Below are 23,102 nucleotides of genomic sequence, written 5' to 3'. Positions count from 1 at the left end.
CTGTCTCTTTGTTTTTCAACATAAATCATTCCATCAATAATTCCCATTTTTAATTACGTTTTCTTTTCTGATAACAAGAAAACGTAAAATAAATTTATTTCTAAGGAGGTAAGCAAATGTTTGTATTAAATCATTTTATACATTTAAAATTGTGTATTTATGTACTGTTAGAATTATTTTTATATAAATGGTGACATAAAAATTGCGTTTTTTATGTTCATATATCGTATTTATTTATGTAGTACATCAGCTCATGATTTTAACACTTATTGGGTGTGCATGTACTTAGTTCTTATTTTAAAATTTTAATGTTATTGAAACCTTTATGTTTCTAAAATTTGAGATTAAAAATTTTTATACTTTTAAACGACTTCGTTTTCATTCAAAAATAAAATGCAATCTTTATAAAAAAAAATCGCATTTATTTCAATAAAAAATGGCATTTAATTTAAAAAATCTATAAACATTTAGTTGAGAATAACTGAAAATAAGTTATCATTTCAAGTATTTTAGTTTAAATAAATCCCTGTTTTTCTGTCAATAAAAAATGAAGTTCTTCAAAAAAAATATTTTATTTCATTGTTAAGTCTTTCTACTTTTACGAGAGACTTTCTTATTTCGATTCTTCAAGATCAGCATTATCTTTATTTATTGAAATGAAATTAATTTCAAGCACTTTCCTTTCATTGATAAATAATTGGATATGTTTCTTAAGGAGCTCGTTGTTTTATGTACTTAAAAAAAAATAAGGATAAAAAGATATGTTGCTTTATATACTTAAGAAAAAAAGGAAAGAAAAAAATAAAGAAAGGAAAAACTGTTAATTGTAAAAGCAGGGAAATAACGCGATTGGGTTGAGGATGCAATTATTCTTCTTTTAAATGTACTATCTTATCGTATCTTATATGAATACCACATTATGTAGAACAGAGCTGAAAAACCAAATAAGTTACGCATATGTTCTCTTTTATTTGAAATAAAAAACATAAAATATTTTTTTGCTGTTGTTGTTATGTTGTTGTTAATTTACGTCGCACTAGAGCTGCACAATGGGCTACTGGCGACGGTCTGGGAAACATCCCGGAGGATGATCCGAAGACATGCCATCGCAATTTTGATCCTCTGCGGAGGGGATGGCACCCCCGCTTCGGTAGCCCGACGACCTGCGCGCGAAGTCGAGCACTTTACGGTAGCACAGTTTAACGAGGACCAATACCGCACACCCTCGGTCCCTACGCAGACTGAACCAAGTGGTCACCCACCCGCACACTGACCGCAGCCAGTGATGCTTGACTTCGGTGATCTGCTGGGAACCGTGTCTTAACGATCAGTCCACTGCGGGACCAATATTTTTTTGCACCAACAATAATGTATATAAACAAAAGTAATTTTAATTCTGATAAAAAAAATTAACCTCAACTTATACTTTAAACAATTAACATAACGAAGAAATTTTTTCAAAACAAAAGTTTTATTAAAAAATTCCATTAATTTTATTATTGTCAGTAATAAGAGCTACTTTAATTAGAAAAAAAAAGGAAAAAAACGTATTTTAAAAATGGGATAATTTGTTTCCGTGACTTCTGGGAGAGAAGGGGTAGCATCGAGCACAATTTATATACTTTTTTTAATCAACCTCTTATAGGATAATTTAAGTGACTATTTTGTGCTAATTAACTTTTTAAGAACTTTTTTCATGCATTTTTTTTCTGATTTTAAAGCATTTAATTTTGAAAATTATAATACTGAAACTATAAATACGAAGAAGGAATAAATACGAACTATAAATACGAAGAGAAAAAAAAAATATTTCCGATCATCAGAATTGTAATTTATCGTTTCTTCAAAATTTTAACATTTCTGTTTTTCAAGTAATTAATTTTATTTTTTGTTTTAAGCGATTTCGATTTAATTTCGATTTAAAACCAGATAAATTAAACTGGAACAAGAGCAGAAATACATTTCACTTAAGATTGTTTTAATTATATTCAACTCTCCACTTTTTTTTTTTTTTTTTTTTTTTTTTTTTTTTTTTTTACAGTTTTGAGATTTATATTTTTTTTAAGATGCTCTTTACTGTAACCAATGTTTAAGATATTCATTAAATTGTTTTGTTCAAAGTTATTGTATTTTTCAGCTTAGAAATCAGAAGTGATTAAAATTCCTTGCCATGACAAACCATAAAAAATAATTTTTTTTAATTAGCAAAAAAGCTTTGACTTTTCTCCTTTTTCGTTTTGGAATATTAAAAAAAAAGTATTAATATCTTGTCATACATGATTACATGACATGTATTAATGGATATATTTGTCATTCTGTCTTATCAGAAGTTTCAATGAGCAAAATATTCAAGAATGAATTCTTTTCAAAATATAGTTATATTTTTTAGGGCCCTGTACATATTGGAGTAGTGCAACTTCATTTTTTTTAATCAATGCATCTGAAGAAAAAATTTCTGTATAATATTTTTAAATGTGACTTTTTAAAACGTGGGCATATGTGTCTATAAAAAAGCCCATAATTTCACTCAATTTCCATAACGTGTGTTGAATTTTTTAGATTTAAAACTAATAAATAATTTTCATTTTTTTAGTGGTTTGTTTCGAAGAAACCTTACTAACGATACAGTGACCGAATTTAAGAGATTTTATGGAATTGGTATTTTAGGATTAGCATTATATTTAGGGGGAAAAGTGGACATAGGGCAAAAGTGGACAACATGAATAGCTTCCTCTGTAAGATGTCGTAAAATTCCTCTGTAAGATGTCGTAGATCAGTAACATTGATGTGTGGCCCACAATATAATGCATAAATAGCTAAAATAACGATTAAAGATTGAATACAGAAAGTTATAGGCAGGGCCCTGGCCAACAATTTGAGCCTCAAGGCTCCGAGGGCCGAAGTTACAGCACTGCTCAGTTACAGTGATCAGAATCCCCCTTTCATAAAAGTAAGAGCGTGGATTTCCTCTCCATATAACGCAGATGCTGGCAATTTCCAGCAAAACGAGTTCCACAACGGCTGATTTGTCCCAATGCTTGACTAAAGAGTTCTTTTCTCTAATAGGTTGGGTTCAAAATAACAAGACTATGGAGGCTAATATTTATAGCTGTTTACCCAAAGATGAGTCAGTTTTTAAATTAAATATTTATCGAAAAAATATTAAGTGTAAGTAAATATAATAATATTAAGTGTAAATAAATTTAACAATATTAAGTGTAAATAATTATAATAATATTAAGTTTAATTAAATTCCTAATTAAATCAAAATCTGTGAAATTAAATCTGTATTAATGTAATATAAAATTGCGGGATTAATTTAATAATTTTTGATCTTGATTTAACAGTCCTTAAGAAACAAAAATGATTACGAAGCAATTGTAGAAGACGGTGACCAAATCGAGCAGAAGATAGAGCTCCCTTGTAAGAAAATGAAATCTTTCAACTATTCGCCTTTTTAATTCGCTGATATGACAATTAACAACAACAAAAATCATTGTGTTTATTTACATTTTCTTTCTTTTTTCGTTTTAAGTGTATTTAAAAAAAAAATACTAATTTAAAAGAATGAGATACCACTATCAGACAAGACTAAAAACAGGTTAAGTTTTGTTATTGATCAGTCATTTATTTTGTTTTCTTTATGTTAGTAGCCCTAACTATTTTGCGATCATCAATTGAAATTGTAAATCTAACCAAACATCCACAAAAATAATTAAAAACCTATTAAATACACGCTTTTTTTTCTATATTTATCTAATTATTTGGTCATAGCAGGTAAGAAAGGTTGGCATTAAAAAGATTTTTGAAACTAAAAATAAAACACTAGATGGCACCACTAAGTGCATGGAAAATAAATGCTAACCGACTCATTCTCAAAATTATAAAATATCAGAATTGACTATCAGACTGCGCCATCTATTGTAATTCATAAAAACCTATTTGAATCATTATTAATTTTAAAAATAATAATTGAACATAAAAATAAAAATTGAAAAATTTCCTACGAAGGAATTAATTATTTAAAGCACTTTTATTATTAAAACTAAAATAATGAAATAAAAGCAAAAACAAATAGAGAATAAATAATATAGCAAAAATAAGAATAATATACATAATCTTATAAAATATGTATAATTATATATACCAATAAAAATCATAATAAAAAAATAATAATCATCATTATAACGAAATTAAACTGTTATAATGACGTAAAGTTTTCGTTAAAATATAAATTACTTCTCATTTATTTTTTCTCTTTGAATCGCGCAACATGAAATTCAAGTTTGCTTCTTTTTTTTTTTCGAGAACATTTAATTACGTTTAAAACCAGGTAATTATGCATTATTTTACTATGAGCACATAATAAAAAAAGCGTGTTAAATAAATTTAAAAAATATATATACTAACAAAAAGCCCTCTTTATTTGTGGAGACAATCGACTTTTACTTAAGAAAACAATCAAGAGTTATAGGTATCACACGGGTTAGTGGAGCAGGGGGTGGAGCTACTTCTGTATTAAAAAAAAATTGAAATTCAATATCCCACAATGTAATTATTAATATACATAAATATAAAATATAATTTTAAAAATTACAGTCTGTGTCATTACAACTTGCATAATGTATTTTTTTTACGAAAATATTCTTAATAATAATTTGTCATTCTCTGTGAGCCTAGTGCAATGAAGTACTTCAATGTTCTGAGCTCTATAAGCACAGCATTCCTGAAATTTACATATATATATATATATATATATATATATATATATATATATATATATATATATATATATATATATATATATATATATATATATATATATATATATATATATATATATATATATATATATATATATATATATATAAAGTAAATAAATACAAGAAAACACAAAGAAAGTTAAGAAAAACAATAAGCTTCATTTATTGCGCTTAAGCTGCAAGTAAACAGAACTCATTAGATAAGTTCAAAATGAAGAATAAAACAAAGAAAAATTATAGATATATGAAAGAAAAAAAAGGGGGGGGAAATAATAAGTAAAAAAATAACAAACAACAGTTTTAAAGGAAGAAATTTTATTTAAAAAAACCGGGGAAAAAAAGATATAATCTTTTCTTCAGCCCACACGATTATATCCGCAAAACAGATGTAATCGCGTGGGCTGAAGAAAAGATTATATCTTTTTTTTTCCGGTGTTTTTCCCGGTTTTTTTAAATAAAACTTCTTTCTTTTTTTCTTTTTTTTTTAAACTGTTGTTTGTTATTTTTTTACTTATATATATATATATATATATATATATATATATATACAAGAAAACACGAAGAAAGTTAAGAAAAACAATAAGTTATTTCATTCTCTGTTGTTACATGTTATTTTTACTTTTTGTGTTCTATTTTATTTGTTGTAATTTTTGTAAAAAAAATCATGAGTGCTCCTCACACTATTGTATTAATATATTTTGCTTTGGCTTTATTGATACAATATCAAAAGGCACTCTGTTTTGCGGATATAATCATGTGGGGTGATGAAAAGATTATATCTTTTTTTTCCCGGTTTTTTTTAAAATAAGATTTCATCCTTTTTTTTTTTAAACTACTGTTTGTTATTTTTTTACTTATTATTTCCCCCCTTTTTTTTCATATGTCTACAATTTTTCTTTGTTTTATCTTCATTTTGAACTTATAAACATATCGTTGCATCAACTCTTAATTTTTGACTATTTCTAATGCAGCATTTATGAAAGTAAACATAAAATGCCAGCATTAAAAATATATTGTTTAAATATCTCAAAACTGCAAAACGTTTTAGTCAACTGTTTAATCATATTTCTCTTGAGTAAAAAAAAAAAAAAAAAAAAAAAAAAATTTTTGTTTCGCATTTTAACTATTTTTACGTTTTAATGGTGCTTTTTTCAAACCCTCTAGTTGTTTTAGATAATAAATTAATTAATAAATTTATTCTAAAACCAAGTAAAAGATTTTTTTTAAAAATCAAAAACATAGAAAATGTCATTAATTAATGTAATTCCTTTAAGAATAATCGTTTGACGTATTCCAATTGCTACGCCAGCAGAAAAGTAGTATTCTTTGTGTTAGAGTTAATAATATTTTTCACATGCAGGATACGGAATTTTTAGAGAATGAAAAACGAAATAGGATTGACTTATAGGTACAGTTTCCTTAAAACAACAAAATTTTTACCACTTTTATAATAACATTAATGCCATACAAATTCTATTCAATTCTTTTACATTTTATTCCGCAATTGTTAAGACAAAAAAGGATTATACAGAGAGAAAAAAAAAACAAGTTTTCTAAAAATCAAAAGGATCAACAGTTGTAGAAAATTCTGTACTTTTTAACGAGCCAATTGACCTTCGATGTGTGGGTCGAATCATCATACGGGTGGCCATTAGAGAATAGCTTGGACCATGCCACTCATGCCAATACACTCCTTGATATTCGTTTGGATTAATTCCCTGAAGATATTTGCCATTCAGGTTGCTAGCGTCACACTGGTTGTACCACCACCCTCCTGAATGATCCAGGGCACAATGTCCTCCTTCCCACAGATCGTAATCTAAGTCTTTAGTCGAAAAGGGGATTGAGGCATGATACGTCAGACCATCTCCTGTAATGCATTTTAAGAAGGGTTATAGTACTGAAATTAACAAAGCCAATTATTGGAATCAATGAAATGGATGGTGTTTTCTACCTTGTTAAGAGCTGTAAGCTCTTGACGGCCTATATTTCCAGGTTAGTGTTTTTGACGTGTTTTGAAACCATTTGGCTCAGAACGTGATCATTGTGTTTTGAGACTCTCTTAAGTTATTTCTTGTGTATTTGTTACCTGATTTATTTGTGTTTAAATAAAGAATCGTTATAAGAATCTTCATTTGAAGACCTGTTATTTCAAGACGTAAGAATTGTCATTTGAAAAAAAGAATCGTTATAAAACACTTCTCACCTGGTGGACAATATACCCAGGGGCCTCCATCAGAAGGGAAGGTGGGCGCACGATGCGCCCACTTAAAGGTTGGGGGGGGAATTTTTACGCTAAATAAAACGAATAGTTTGGGGGGGAATTAGAATTTGCCCAAGAATGCGCCCAAGAGCTTGGGGGGGATGGGGGCCACTGAATATACCAATTTTGAAATTTAAACCTAAATGATAATTCGTAAAATGAACTTAATCTCGAATAATATTCTAACACTAACGTATGATGGTGCAAGACTTGCACCAAGAACAAACAGTCATAAACAAGTAAAAAGAGACCAAATCAGAACTGCTATAAAATCGAGTTCTTTCTAAATCTAGCAACCATGTCACATTTTTTAACAATACATATCTAAATAACTAAGACAAATATTCGCCAGAATTACTTAATTTTATTAATAATTTATAAAATACAGCATATTTGACCTTGAAAATTACATAAATTATTTCTTTGGTTAAAAACAAAAAAATCAGTTTTAAAATATCGCCTCGCAGATTAAGCTGTAGTAAACAGCTGTATACCTTGTAAGCAGAAGTAAAGCAGGTCAAGAGCTCGAGATTGTTGTTGTTTGCATTTACACCGAAGAGCCATTACATTATGACCACCCTCCATCTATAACAATGGGCTCGCCCAGGTTTTCATGGTTTCTCGCCCAGGAACAATGTTTTCATGGGGCACATTAGGACCCATAATCCTCATAGAACAATCCCTGACGTCTGTAAGCTACTTGAACATAGTTGCAGACCATCACCCATTCATGGCAACAGTTTTTCCTGCGGGGATGGTGTTTACCAACAGGATAATGCACCATGTCATAAAGGACGAATCGTCATGGATTGGTTCGAGGAACATTCCAGTGACTTTCAAGTCATGTCTTGGCCCCCAAATTCACCTGAGCTTAATCCAATAGAGCATTTGTGGTCCTACTTGGAAAACCAAATTCATACTGCTACGCTTCCCCCTCGCAATATGAGGGAATTGCAGGACCAGATGGTGAGCGCTTGGTACCAGATACCTCAGATTACCCATCAGCACCTTGTGGAATCAATGCCACGTCGGGTGCTAGCAGTTTTGATGACTAAAGGTGGTCCTACATGTTATTAGCAGGATGGTCATAATGTAATGTCTCTTCGGTGTATATTGAAAACGCCATCCACATTGTACAGTGCGCAAAATATAAAACGGACCACACTGAATAACTTGTGATCTAATGATTGTTCTGAATAATTATGTTTTGAGACTCAATCTTAATGGTTCGAGGGGGTGGCCTCAAATATGCAAATTAATTAGTGCTAACGATATTTTAAACGGTGATAGCGGATTGCGCTAATGGTTTTCTAAAACATGGTGGACTGCGGTGCTAACATCTTATCCCCCTTGAAAAAGGTTGGTCTACTGCGCTCAAGGTAACCCTTATGAGCATCGCTCCTACTTCAATTAAGCAATAAAACAATTTCTGATAGAAACATCGCTTCGCCAATATTTTTCGTCAGAAGCTAGAGTGCTGTGGGGGGGGGATATATCAATAAGTGTTCCTCCATCTTTTGGTGATTTTCAATTAAAAGGAGTTTTTTATATGTTGTAAATTTTTTGTAATTTTAAAATGCAAACTATATTTAAACTATGAAGAAAAAAAAATTCTTTTTAAGGTGACAAGGAGCTTTTAAAGTTCTGAAAATCGGTCTAACTTTTAATTAGACCAATGCAATTCTTTCAAGAATATTGGTCAAACAATTTTTCCAACTTATTGTCTCAAAATAGTTAAAAAGTAAACGTTCTGGGTGAAGCACCAAATTTTAATTAAATTGTAAAAACCTTACTTTTATATTTAAAACTTTAATTTTAATGAATTTTAAACCAGTCTATATTAACCAAACTTCTGCATGTTATTTTTTTAAAAAAAGATTTCCACTTAAAATGTTCTAATTTTTACAGTTAATACACTAAAAAGTTAATGACTATAACTCTGACCAAAAGCCATGGTTGGCAAATATATATTTTTTTTTTGCTCCAAAATCGTATATATTTGATTTGAATCTGATATTTTTCTTTAAATAAAATTTATTGGATTTTTTAAAATTTACCATTTAAAGCATCTGATAAAAGATTTTAATAATACTATTGTTTAAAAGAAATAAAACTAAAATAGTTAATATTTCTTACTAAAATGGATAAAATTATCATATTTTTATAAACTAATCACTGAGTTAAAAAAAAAATCACAATTATATTTTTCAGGCTCATTAATCATGATTAATTAATTATGATAATGATTGTTAAAAATCTGGAAACAGTTATTCTACTAGATACCTGATGGAAATTAATTAGTTTAGATAAGAAAACACAACTGAAAAAAAAAAAAACGTCTTTCTGGTTTGAGGAAGTCTTGATACACTCTGTCTACATATTGAATAAGATATAAAAGCACTGCATTTTAATTAGCAAAGAAGTAAATGGGTGTAATTGAAATATGTATTTAGCCAGAAAATTATTTTAAATGTATTAAATGAAAAACTACTATTTAAAAGTTTCATATCACACTTATGCACGTATAGTCAGTCTATTTTGAAACATAATAATTTACATGCATATCACTTTCGATATTTCTTAGTAAAGAAATCCTCGTTATCAATAAAATCGAACTCAAAGAAATAGTTATCAAAAGAATGTTTTCAATTATTTAATTGTATAGAAATATTTTTTTCAATTAATATTTTTCATCATTTTGTTGAAATTACTGATTTATTTACTTATTTTAAATCACTTTTGATTTGCATTAATGCATTTTTTAATGAAATAATGAAAGGGATAATATAATAGTAATTTCAATGCATATGCCTTTTATTTATTTCATAGTAAGAAAATCACTTCCTTAATAAACATGCATTATCAATTAAATTAGATTTTTAAGAATCCCTACCTTAAGGAATGTATTTATTAATTACACTGCATGAAAATATTTAAAACATATATTAATAATTTTTTCTAAATTAATTCATAATTAATGCTATAAAAACTATGTTCATTTAAGTTAACGTTCTTTTTTTTAAAAAAATACAGCTGATTTAAATAAGTGATTTTTTTAAACAAATTCAAATGATTTAAATTACAATTTTAATCATGACTGAAATCAAGTGATTTAAATTAGACCAACAATAACAGAAGCAATCACAAACTTAGAAATCCAGTATATTTTTTCTATTTAATTTATGATGTTTTTAAAGAAAAAACATAAACGTTGAATTATTTCGTCCATTTTTTTTCATTTAAAACTATTTTTAACTAATTCTTTCTGTTTTGCTTTCTGTTACTTTGTAGTAAAAATTGGATTTTTAATGTATATGGAAAACTAATTTTAGGATGCTTAGAATCAAATATTTACTACAAAGTTACAGTGAACAAAGAAAAAAGAATTAAAAATCATTTCAAACGAGACAAAAAATGAAAAATAGACAAAATAATTCGATTTTATATTAATGTTTTCCTTAACAGCATCATAAATTAAATGAAAGTTTCACATTTAAAATAAAAAAAAGTATACATATAGAAGTACATATTTAGAAAAATATTTAAGCATCAATTTTCTCAGGTATAATCCCAGGATAAGTTAACAACATTATTTTTAAAAAAAACTTTCTTAAGGCTGCTAAATCTAACTAATTGACTTCTATGAATTAGACAAAGATTTATACAAACACTCATATTTATATAAAAATATTTAAGCGAATGATTTTACTCTCATAAAATTCATGCATTTTGCCCTAAAATTATCATTAAATAAAAATGTTGAAAAGATTTTTAAAATGACCTCTTCCTATTCCAAAAAAAAAAAAAAAAAAAAAAAATTCAATTCAGAATGAAAGTATCTATTAATTAATGGCATAAATAATGTCCTATACTAAATTAGTGAGAAAAGTCGCGAAATAAAATTATCTATAAATGTATGTGGTAAAAAATAATAAAAGAGTAAGTTTTTAAAGCAGTTTTTAAAATTGCTGAGAATAGTTGGTCTAATGCTTAGATAAAGCATTTTTAAATGTATTTTATTCTAATTGTGAATCTAATTCTGATTGCAATATCTCAAATTTAATAACTTGGCATAATATATATATACAGTAGGGAACCGATTATCCGAAACGATCGGGACCATCGCTATTCCGGATAACTGATTTTTCCGGTTTTCAGAATCGCTACAAAAAGCCGTTTTTTTTATTGTTAAACCCAACTAAAAAAAATTTTTTTTGGAAATAATCTTAAAAAGAAGAAAAAACGGTGAAGTAATACACTAATGATTATTTCCAAAATGATGGTAAGATTTTCTTACTTTCAAAAAAGTAAGAAAAATCCTAAAAGGGAAAAAAAATTGTTTTTTTTTTTTAAATGGCGGGAAAATTTATCGAATTTCGTTCCGGTTTTTTGGTTTTCCGGATAACGGGTTCTGTACTGTATATATATATATATATATATATATATATAGTGCACTGTATCTAAATTACTTGCCACGTTTAAAAGGCTATTCACTCTTTTGGTAGAAAATTCAAATCAACATAAATAGCTCTTCATGGTTCACCCATGTTCTGCACATTAATTTTGAATTTTTTAACCATATATTTAATAAGTAATTAATTGGTATAAGGTATCATTGTCAGATATTTTTTCAATCATTAGCTTGAGCATTTTTGGCACGATGGATGAATGAAAATCCATGTCAACAAGATTTTGGTAGTGCATCTATGCTCTATACATTGTACATTGATTTTGACTTTTTTACCCATAAATATAATAAGTAATTAATTATATTACAATCTCAGTTTTTCCGATTATTGAGTTAAGTCACGGTACGAGAAAATCTATCAACTTAAATAGCTCTTAGCAGTACACGTATAACTCTGTGTATTGATTATATAGAGCTTTTTTTTATATTAAAAAATAGCTGGTTACAAAATATTCTACTGCAGTTAAGTGATAGCATTACTTAATTTTTTTAATTTAAAAAATAACTAGAACTTGGAGATGGCCGGTTTTCGGACAAAATCGTAAAACGAATTCTATACATTTTTTTTCACAAGCGAAAATAATAATCTGTCATTTAGAAATTAAATAAAGATTTTATTTAAGTCGTAGACTACATATTCAAGGATATTTGTGTATGTTCAAAAATATTTTGGATTACGACAATCTGTGCAAGGCTCCTTACAAACTTCTTCATAGAAAGACCAAAACTAATTTGGTTTAAATTGTAAAAACTTCTTCGATGCCTGCAATTTTCTCGTGGTTTATGGCAACTTCTACAAAATATGCTTCCTAAACTGGTTATGTAGCCACTTTTTGGGTACTTTTATATGTAATGAGTAAGGCCCGGATTTTGATGACATTTGCATTTTTTTGCATTTTTTGCATTTTTGGACATTCTTTGTCCTTTAGAGCATTTTTTGAGATTTATAGGGCATTTTCTTTAAAATTTTGGGGCGTATTTTGCATTTTAAAGCATTTTTTTAAATTTTTTGTTAAATTTTTATTATTTTTTATAATTTTTTATTATTACACTGGTTCCAAACAATGAAGAAAATCTCTATGATATTAACAGGTGAAGCAACATCTTTTCAAATTGAAGAAGAATTGTCAGTAAGTGTGACCGTCCTTTTCAAGTACGCACCAGTAACATCAGTAGACGTTGAAAGAAGCTTCTCCTGGTATCAAAATTTGCTTTCAGACAAGAGACGCTCGTTTACATTTCAAAATATTAAAAAAAAAATTTAATAATCCATTGTAATTCTGATATTTAGTAATATTATGAGATGGAAGTTATATTCATTTAAGTTTCTATACAAAATGAAAATGTTTTGGAGTCAATATATTTTATATTTTCCTTTTTTGTTGCTGTTTTTGGATATAAAACATATTTGTCAAACTTTAATGAACGTAGAACAAGTATTGCATTGCTTTATATTTTTTGAAACGACTCATAATAATTTTAAAGAGTAAAACATTGTTTTAGTTCAATATTTTTACTTCTATTTAAGGCATGTCATAAGGCATTTTTAGCGCAATTTTCGCATTTTAAGGGCATTTTTTGCACTTTTAAGGGCATTTTTTGCAGTTCATAAGGGCATTTTTTGCACTTTTTAAGGGCATTAATTGAGATTTTTTAGGTCATCAAAATCCGGGCTCTAGTAATGAGTAAATATTAATTAGCATTAACTACCAATGAAAGGAGATTGAATTTCACCAGGAATTTCACCAGGTGTATAAGTAAAATTGCTATAATGAGAGACCTAAAACTATTGTTTCTCCTTTCTTGTTTTTCCTTAGGAGTCTTATGACAAAACATTTTTCTCATCATGCTCCGGCCACCTGCTTTTGAAATCAAGTGGCATATTATTTGTAGTCATTTCCTTAACAGTTGATAGTTAGTTTTAGCTCTCATTATATACCATATAAAGAACTATCCTCAGAATCACTCATTGTGTGATAAAAGTCAATAAAATAACAAGCCTAAAATAAACAATTAATTGTAATGTAATGCGAATAATTTCATAATCAACAACTGTTACTATCTAGCGATATACACTCATGGTCAAAAAAATTAGCGCACCAAGAAGGAATCGTCAAAACGAGGCGAAATTTTACATACCTAATGACTGACTACTTTTATATAAGTAAATTATTAGAAAATCAAAGAAAAACGACAATCTTTGATTTTCTAATCATTTACTTATATCAAAGTAGTCATTACGTATGTAAAATTTCGTTTCATTTTGAAGACTTCTTCTTGGCGCCATAATTTTTTTGTCCATGCGTGTATTTCCAAGTTTCTTCCGAGAACAGTTCATCTCCAGAAAATGGCATTTTTTCGAACTAAATTGAGATTTCACTACACAAAGTATGCTATGCCAAGTAGGAGGACATGAATTTTTTTATCCTAACTACGTATCTACGTCAGCTAAACTCTAAAATGCAAGAAACTCAATTTTGAAAAGAAAGTGTAGAGGACTAGTTTTCGAACTCATCGATTCAATTAAGCGACTTTGGTTATTCTTAAATCATTTTTTTTTTCAGTTATCATCTTGCTCACTTTTGGCTCTAGATAAGAAATATCAGAAATAATGTTATAAAACAAAGGAAAAAAAACAGGAAAATCGGCCCCAACTACATTCGCTACTACTATTCGCTCTTAAGGAAAAGTCTTTTTTCTAAGACAATATTGAAATTTGTAGCACTTTTATTAACATTTAAATGACAACAGAAAAAAAACTTATGCATCGGAATTGAGGCTTTGACTACATTGAAAGTGTACAACGAAATATTTTTCTATTGTTAGTATGGTGACAAGGGTGCTCATCAATTCAATTAAAGGACTTCGGTTTCCTACACTATCTATGGTTAAATTCTTTCAAAACGTGGAGGTCCATTTATTCAATTTTTTATTTATTTAAATGCAAGTAAATGCGTGATGTAAAAAGAATAATTGAAATTTATATAACTCAAAGTTGTATAGGAAGATAAATGCGAGAGCTTAATTAAGCAAATGTAATGATAAACCTCATTTTGAAATCAATCTGCGTTTTTGGAAAAAGACACAAACAGATAATAAAATGTTTATTTTGCATTTTATCTAATAAAATTTCCGGAAACCTGTAAAATACATATTTTCGGAACAATACCAACGAATAATTTGGCGCAAAATTCAAAATTGCGCAGAAACAAAATGGAAATTAATTTTTCACAAAATTTCTAAGTAATCTCGATGGCAAAAAACGTATGATAATTTTTTAAAATATACAAAAATTAAATAAAAATTTTTTAAAAAAAATCGTAAATGAAGTCGCAATAATAAACTAACAAAATGATTTGGTTTAAATTTATTCGCTGTCAAATCGAGATACCAAATCTGTGAAAGCGAATCTGTATTAATAAAACAAAACACGTTTTGAACCGAATTGTTTTCAATTTTGATTTATAAATTTGCTAATAATCAAGAAACAAACGTTACTCTAAATCAATCGGGGTTGGCAAGCGACAGCAAGCAGAAGTTGAAACCCTAGCATATAAAAAAAATTTCAAATACCAGATTTAAAATAAACAAATATTAGAAATATATTACCTGCATTCCCGTCTTTAAGAGGCCCTAGAAGTTTCAACATATATTTTTCTTTTTCGCTGCCTACAGCAAAAGCACTGTATATTGCAAAAGCTTTTTCGTTATCGAAATCTTCCAAATCAACACGCAATTCATACAAATCTTGATGAGTCATCTGATAGATATTTTCATTCCCTTAAATAAACAACCAATATTAAAATACTTACTACCATAAGTTTGAATTATATTAAACTATTATTGGAAACATTCGCAATACTCACTATCAGTGACATGGCGAAAAAAAGTCCTTAAGAAGGTGGATTTGAAAAAATCCTGAAGCCATAATGAAAGTAGGCATACAAAAAGGGGAAAAAATCCTATACCATCCTGGGATTGCTAACGCATTGCTTACAGTATGTATTGAGTATAAATGTGAAATTATTTGGAAATGCATTAAAAAATGATGTAGAACATCTTTTCTTATAGCATGCCTGCTTATATAATTACTTACATAAGAAATTTTTGATGGTTTTCCATTGATGGACCCAAATAAACTTGATGGTAACCATCTATAATATGTTTGGGCAATGAGCAGGCAGATTTACTTGCCAAAAAAGGTACCAATTTGCTACAACAACCAAATACGCCAACTTCTTTTTGGAAAATCAAACTGTTCCTTGAAAACTTATGTAAAACCAACTCATTGCGAGACCTTCAGACTCGCACAGCTTTGAAAAATTGGAGAAATGTGAGCTCTTCTTTAATTCCCGACAAACCAAGACGTGATGCACTTGCGGCCTTCCGCTTATATACAGGCCACGATTGTCTTTCTGCTCACTTATACCGCTTAGGCCTTTCCACCACGCCTTTTTGTCCACTTTGTAAATCTGGAGAGAAATTGGGCACGGACCACCTACTTCTGTGTGGGGCCCTTCATGAACACACTGAGTCCTCAAGACATTGGGAAGCAAGAGAACTTTTAAGGCAATGACTTCGGTCTTCTTTCTTTGTTATCCTACGTACATTTGTATTCGTTATTTATTTCATCTTTCTATTTGTACCTTTTTGCCTTGCCATTGGAAATAAAAAATTAAAAAATAAAAACCATCTATAATTCCATTATGAACTCTTATTTTTTATGGTAACCTATATTTTACCTCAATGTAGGAATTCAGACTGATTTATGAGAGTCTAACATAAGAATAGCAACTTCTTTCGATGGTTTGTTCATATCGAACCATCACGAATTTAAAACATATTATCTTAAAAATCAAATGTAGGAACAATCATGAACAACCATCATCTTAATGTAGGCATTCGGACTGATTTATGATGGTCCAACATTAAAAAAAAAATTGTTTTGGTGATATAACAAGAATTCTCATTAAGCAATCATGGAAATGCATAGTTGGAACCATCGCGGATCATCATGGATTGTTGATCCATGACAGTTAAACTTCTGTTGAGAGTTAACAATCATAGTATTAAAGTAGCATTTTCCATCATGGAATGATGGAAATTTGTTGGCATGGTGACCATCCAGCTAACCAAAAACCATGAACAGGTAATGGAAAATGTAGAATGATGGTGACCATCAAATGATGTTGAACCATTATGAATCGCACTGAAACCAACATAAACCATTTGAATTTTTTGATGGGACCATCAAGAATTTTGACTTGGGATATACAATTGCTTACATGATATTTTTCTTATTGCTCTCAGATATTATGCTTAATTTGCTCCATGTAAATCCATTAGTTTCCTTGATTGACACCATGAAAATCATTCAGTTTCCATGTTTACCCCGTGTAAATTGCCCAACTTCCATGCTTGCTCCTATGTAAATCATCCATCCTCCAAGTAAATCTTCCAAACTCGTCATTTTAAACTTGTGAAAGTTAATTTCCGTTGAACGCGAAACGAAAAGTATAACACATTTCGAAACAAAAACAATTAAGTTTTAGGTAGATATTCACAATAGCGAGTTGTAGGTAGATATTCACAATAACGAGTTTCAGGTAGATATTCACAATAACGAGTCGGTATCTACTATGTGTCTAACCAAAGAACCCCTCCCGCAGCAGAGGATGAGTTTATCTGCTGCTATGGAAACTAGAAAAACGCATTTAAAGAAGGAAACTTTAAAAACTTCTCTGACCGACTCTTGTCGAAATCTATCTCAACAGTTTACCCATATCCCAATTCGAAATAATTTAATTTCATGACTACAAAGACAGTTCTCTGGATAACTGGCGAAAGGAATTCTTTAGTAAGTACTGGAAATTTTTCATGGAAGACTCAAGTGGCCTCAGATAAAAATCTCAAAAAATTCGATTGGGGGTTTCGGTGAGAGACGAAGAACTTAATTATTGTTCTTCAGAAGATCGGACTAATAGTTTATATGTTATAAGGGTTTTTATTTAGAAAAGGTATATTTTTTAATTTGTGCCTATTTACGAGATTCGAATGAGATAAAATACAAACCCTTATAACTTTTATTCCAATCATATCGTGTTAAGTTTTATTCAATTCAGCGCAAGCGAAATATAATAAATGCAATCATACTTTATTTACCTAAATTTGAGTATTGAATTTCTCTAATCTTTTGCCCCTCCTTTCCTCCCTTAATCCATTTTAGGCCAAGCATGGAAATTTTAAAAAATGTAGGATCATTTTGGTGCGTATATGCCCCATTAACCAAATCAATAGACAAACCATTCAGTTTAACACTAGTTTTTTCTATAACATTAGTTTTAGTTTTGTTTTATTTACTGAACGTGCAACTTTAATCCATTCTAAAAACATACGATTAATCTCAAGTGGAATGATAATGCATTTTCAAAAAGTCGAATTTGTTAATAAATGTTGAAAACTAAAGAACAAGTATATTTTGAAAATTTCTCAGCAGAAATAAATGCTTGCTCCAACTGAATTGCCGATATTTTATAGATGTCTTTAGCTTTAACAAAACCTTTAAAATAACAGAAAAATAAAATTAGTGAAAAATATACGTCACAATGTTATTATATAAAAAAATATTTATTAGAACGGTGAATTGACGCTCCTTTGGTCAAATCTAAATTAATCCCCAAGATTTTCTTGCGATTTTTGATATATTTGTCTACCACAAATCACGATAGGTTCCGGTTAGTTATATAATTTTTTTTTCTTCTTAGAATTTGACTTTACTATTCCCCTTTAAAAGAATTTCAACTTATTCTTTAAAAACAATGTTTTTGCATAAAGTGGAATTATATTATTATTTTGGATTTTGCAGTGGTGTTATTCAGTGATCTGCTGAGCAAAAATCTAATTTCGCCAAAAAAAAAGGTTTTAAAAAAAATGCGTAAATTAATTTAATTAATTTATTTATTTTAAGATTTGTTATATTATTATAATTATGCGTGATAGCGTTTATTCAAAGAAAAAAACAAATAGATAAAGCATAATAATTATCGAATTCGTCCTATCTCTTAATTTTTGTTTTATTTACTGATTATTTTGAATTTTACAGCTGTGTTTTTTTTTTCAGAAACACTGAATTGCATCAATTTTTCCGAAACAACGAAATAAAATATGATAATTGTCGATTTTATATCTACATTCATTTATTTTTGTATTTTTTGATTTCATAATTAATATTGTAGATTTAATAGTGTTGTTTCTTCTCAACGCCTGCAATGATCTGATTTTTCCGAACAAAAAATTCTTAAATAAATAAACAAATAAAATTAAATTAAAAAATAAAATAATAAAAATGACAATAATAATAACAAAAATACACGATAAATTTTATTTTATTTATTTATTAATTCATGTTTTTTTTATTTTAATATCATTATCATTATTATTGCTATGAATTTCGCAGTGGTGATACTCTTCCTGAATTCTACTCTGATCAAGTTATGGCATAAAAAAGTTCTTAATTTAAATAATGTAAAAAAAAACATTTGTATTTATTTTATTTATTTTTCTTCTTTTTTAATTCTATTTTTTATCATTATTTCGGATTTTACATCGGCAAATCTTCGAAATTCAATTTATCCTATAAAAATGAGTAAATAAAAGAAATAAATAATAAAAAAATGAGCAAATAAAAAAAATAAAATGATAAATTGTTTATTTATTTATTTGTTTTTAACTTTTCAGGCTAAATTTCTTTCGAAAAATTTAATTACTTGTAAAAAGTTAACATAACTTAACTATAAATAACGCATAAGCATTATACAATCCTGAAAAAGGTGATAATTTTCCAGATTTTTTCCACACTCGACAAGTTTGTGCTGTTCCAAAATTAAATATCGCTAAAAAAAAAGCTACATTTTACTGTTTTATAGAAATAAGATGTATGCTTACCTAACCAAAACTCTCCACCAATATTTCCAAAACCATACTTGTAATCTTGCCACTCTCGAAAAAAATTCACAGATCCATCTCGGCGTCTTTGAAAAACCTAAAAGGAAAAAGGTTAGCAGAATGTTTTGCCAATATAAATAATTTTAAAATTCATTATATTAATCTAGTCGATTTCTTAAAATTTCCATTTTATTGTTTGTTTGTTTTTTAAGTATAATTTTTCTTAGAGTAAGGTAAAACAGGTAACATAAATCGTATCAAAATTCACGCAAAACAGTCGTATTTTCTAATTTTTAGATCGCTATCGCTCGGCAGTCTTCGAGACTGACAACGCAATAGAGCGTAGGAGAATGCCCGATAGACTTGGGTGTTTCGGACTAAATTTGTATTACTTTAAGATTTTCCATAAATTTCTCTGAGCACAAGTATATATTTTCAGAAAAAAGAAAACACCTTTTTATTGCTATGAAACCAGTTTCAAATGATTAGGAAATATTAAAAAAAATAATTGCAAAGTGTCCTTAAAATAATGCTGACATCTTAAATTCCAATGAAACTATGTTTGGGATAATTACATGTTTAATGTAATGACTGCTTTTAATTCACATTTTTAATTGGCCTTATTAAAAAGGATATTAAGAAAGCGTACCCACTTAGAGTCAAAAATTAATATTTAGGAAAATAAAATATTGAAAATGTTATTCCAATCTAGCGATTCAAGATTGAGAAAGGAAGAACTGAAAACTTCAAAACCTGCTTGGTAGCTGGAGGAATGAAACATGAGAAAAAAGTTATTTTTTAAGTTTCATCAAGCAAGCAATCTTGTTTAAAATCACAAGAAAAAAAAATTCGCGTGTACAACTAGTTTAGATCTTGGCGTGATCATGAAGAAGTACGCAAATAGTTGAAGATTGGCTAGCAATATCGAGCAGAGGGTGTAGCCTTTGATATATAATTAAAATTAATTATACAAACTATTAAATTATAAGTTAGGGTATTAGACGAAATTAAATAATAAAGAGCGAGCGAAAAATCTGAATTACACCAGGGGGGGGGGGAAGGTAAAAGGACCAGGCACTAGAGATGAGACTCGGGCTGAGCTAGACTGAACCAGTCTCGGGCTGAGTTCTAGAGCCCTAAAGCTCTGGCCCGTTGGAGGATCGGGCTCGTTTACTGAAGAAAATGTTTCAGGTTCGGGCTATCTCAGATTCATGACAAAATTTTCATAAACTTTCTTACTACTTTTAAACAAACGTTTTGGTTCCGTTATTAAGTATAAAGAATGTAAAATTTATAAGGGTATAAAAATTTAGAACGAACTGCTTCTCCTGCTTATCAGTCAGACTCGGGCGGACTAGAGCTCTAAGTAATCCTATGTATATCTGGCTAAAATTCTTCGGGTTCGGAACTCGAAAAGCAAGCTCGAGCTCAGTTCTACCAGGCACCCAATCAAAGGGGGCAAAAAATCGACGAGTATTTACATTAAAATTTTAAATCTGTTACTAGCTATCTGCTATAATGTATATAATTCTCAATAATAGTATTATGTAAATACTTCGCTATAGTGTAAAATTTCTTGAGGATTAAATATGATATTTCTATCCGCATTTACTTAAGAATGAATATGAAATACGAAGCGAAGTTTTCATCAACATGTATGGTTTTAATATATGTTTAGGAAACGATGTTTTTATGAACATATATGTTTCCAATATATGGTTTCTTGGAAAATAAAATATGATATTTCCGCCCGCATTTACTTAAGAATGAATATAAAATACGAAACTAGGTTTTCATCAACATGTATGATTTAAATAAATGGCTTCTTAAGGAATAAAATATATTTCCGCCTGTATTTATTTACTTAAGAAGGAATTTAACATACGAAACGATGTTTTTATGAACATGTATGGTTCCTGTACATGGCTTCCTAAGGAATAAAATATTATTTTTCAGTATTTACTTAAAAATGAATTTAAAATACAAAACGATGTTTTTATGAACATATATGGTTCCAATGTTTGCTTGCTTTTTAATTTCGTAAGTTACTATTTTAGTCTCTCAAGAGCTAATTAAGGCGCATCCATCAACCTCTGCAAGCCAATTCTCTAACATAAAGGTGGAATTAGGCCAATTTTTTGTAATCTGAGATTGATTTGGAACTGTCATATTTTCCAAAAATACCCATATATGTGTAAAAATGTATACATAAAATATTGAAAAGAAATAAAATATCAACAAAAAAAATTAGTACAAAGCAGCTAAGGCCGAATCATGTGTATGGAGCTCACACAAAGAAGGATTAAGTTTTTTTTAATTTTTTCAACGCAGGATTTATTAAATCGGATTTCATACTAATGTATGAGAGTTATATTTCCCGAAAAAGTCCGCTTAAATAAAATAAAAAATATCAGCAATTTTTTTTTCTTTTTTTAAGTCTTAATTTGTCCGTAGCATGTAAGCAAAGCAAGTATGGTGCAAACTAGTGCAAACCTATAAATAGACTTCTCGCAGATTTTTTTTACAATTTTAAGATCGCGTTTAATTTAAAACCAGTTTTATATTAAAACATGAGCGTCATGGATAATATCAAAATGCTGAAGGAAATATGTACTAATATAAGGTTATAAACACTAGCAGAATTTTTTTTTTTTTTTTTTTTTTTTTTTTAATAAAGCCTTTTTCAATCCAAAACATGCAGTGTAATGTGAGAGCTAACGATAGAAATAACACATTTTTCATTTGAACAAGATTCATTTGAAACTGGTTTTCTATTAAAGTATGGGTGTCATATTTTGCGGAAATAGCCATATATGACTATAAATTTTAATGGAATATTTTTAAAAAAATCTTATTTAGTCCTAAACATGCAAAGTCCAAAGCTAACATTAGAAAGGATATTTTCCGAATTTTTTATAATGTTTCCCAACCCAGAATTCATTTGAAACCGGTTTAATATTAAAATATGGGTATATTATATTTTTCGGAAAAATCCATACATAACTATAAATATTAATGAAATATTTTTGAAAAAATCCTATTTAGTCTAAAACATGCTAAATCATTTTACACTTCAAAAGCACTTTACGATTTTTTCTTTTTTTTCTAATCTTTCCCAAAGCAGGATTAATTTGAAACCGGTCTCCTATTAAAACATGGGCGTTGTATTTCGTGGAAATATGATTTTAACATTAATGAAATATTTTTTGAAAAAAATTTATTAAGTCGAAAAGAGGAAAATCTAGTGCATATAAATAGATGGTTGATTTTTTTTTTCAGATATAAAGGTAATATTTTTCAATCGAATCATACGCCAAATCCTTTAAAGAAACAATACTGTGAATAAATGTTTTTATTATTATTATTTTACTATTATTATTATTTCATTATTATTATTATTTTATTATTATTATTATTTTATTATTATTATTTTATTATTATTATTTAATTAAAATAGTAAAAAGTCTCACTAATATAAAATAGTAATTACCGTCCATCCACCACCATCAACTTCCATTTCACAATACACAAAAATTGGTCTTTGTGCCATATCCATCTGTATAAGGTAAACTCCAGATTCATTTTTCATTTCTTGTGGCAGATTTGAACAATCCCTCGGAAACCTTTCTTTCTCGGTGCCGGGGCAATCTATTAAAATAAATAT

The 23,102-nt window shown here is 28.5% G+C and overlaps 1 protein-coding gene across 1 annotated transcript in view; it reads right to left on the bottom strand.

Annotated features, from left to right (window-relative positions):
• Positions 1-6,234: 6,234 nt before the first annotated feature.
• Positions 6,235-23,102, bottom strand: part of LOC107442501 (angiopoietin-1) — a 76,994-nt gene continuing 60,126 nt past the window's right edge. The window contains exons 5-8 of the mRNA XM_021147508.4: positions 22,929-23,086; positions 19,439-19,535; positions 15,104-15,274; positions 6,235-6,633 (exon numbers count right to left, since the gene is read on the bottom strand). Coding sequence (XP_021003167.1) covers positions 6,317-6,633; positions 15,104-15,274; positions 19,439-19,535; positions 22,929-23,086 — 743 coding nt within the window. The 3' untranslated portion in view covers positions 6,235-6,316. The remainder of the gene's footprint in view (positions 6,634-15,103; positions 15,275-19,438; positions 19,536-22,928; positions 23,087-23,102) is intronic.

Source organism: Parasteatoda tepidariorum, chromosome 5 (assembly GCF_982258835.1).
Source record: "Parasteatoda tepidariorum strain Cologne lab strain chromosome 5, Ptep-v5.0, whole genome shotgun sequence".
In the NCBI taxonomy this organism is placed as follows: Eukaryota; Metazoa; Arthropoda; class Arachnida; order Araneae; family Theridiidae; genus Parasteatoda; species Parasteatoda tepidariorum.
Note: the sequence above shows the minus strand (reverse complement) of the source record. Positions and strands in the feature narration are given on the sequence as shown.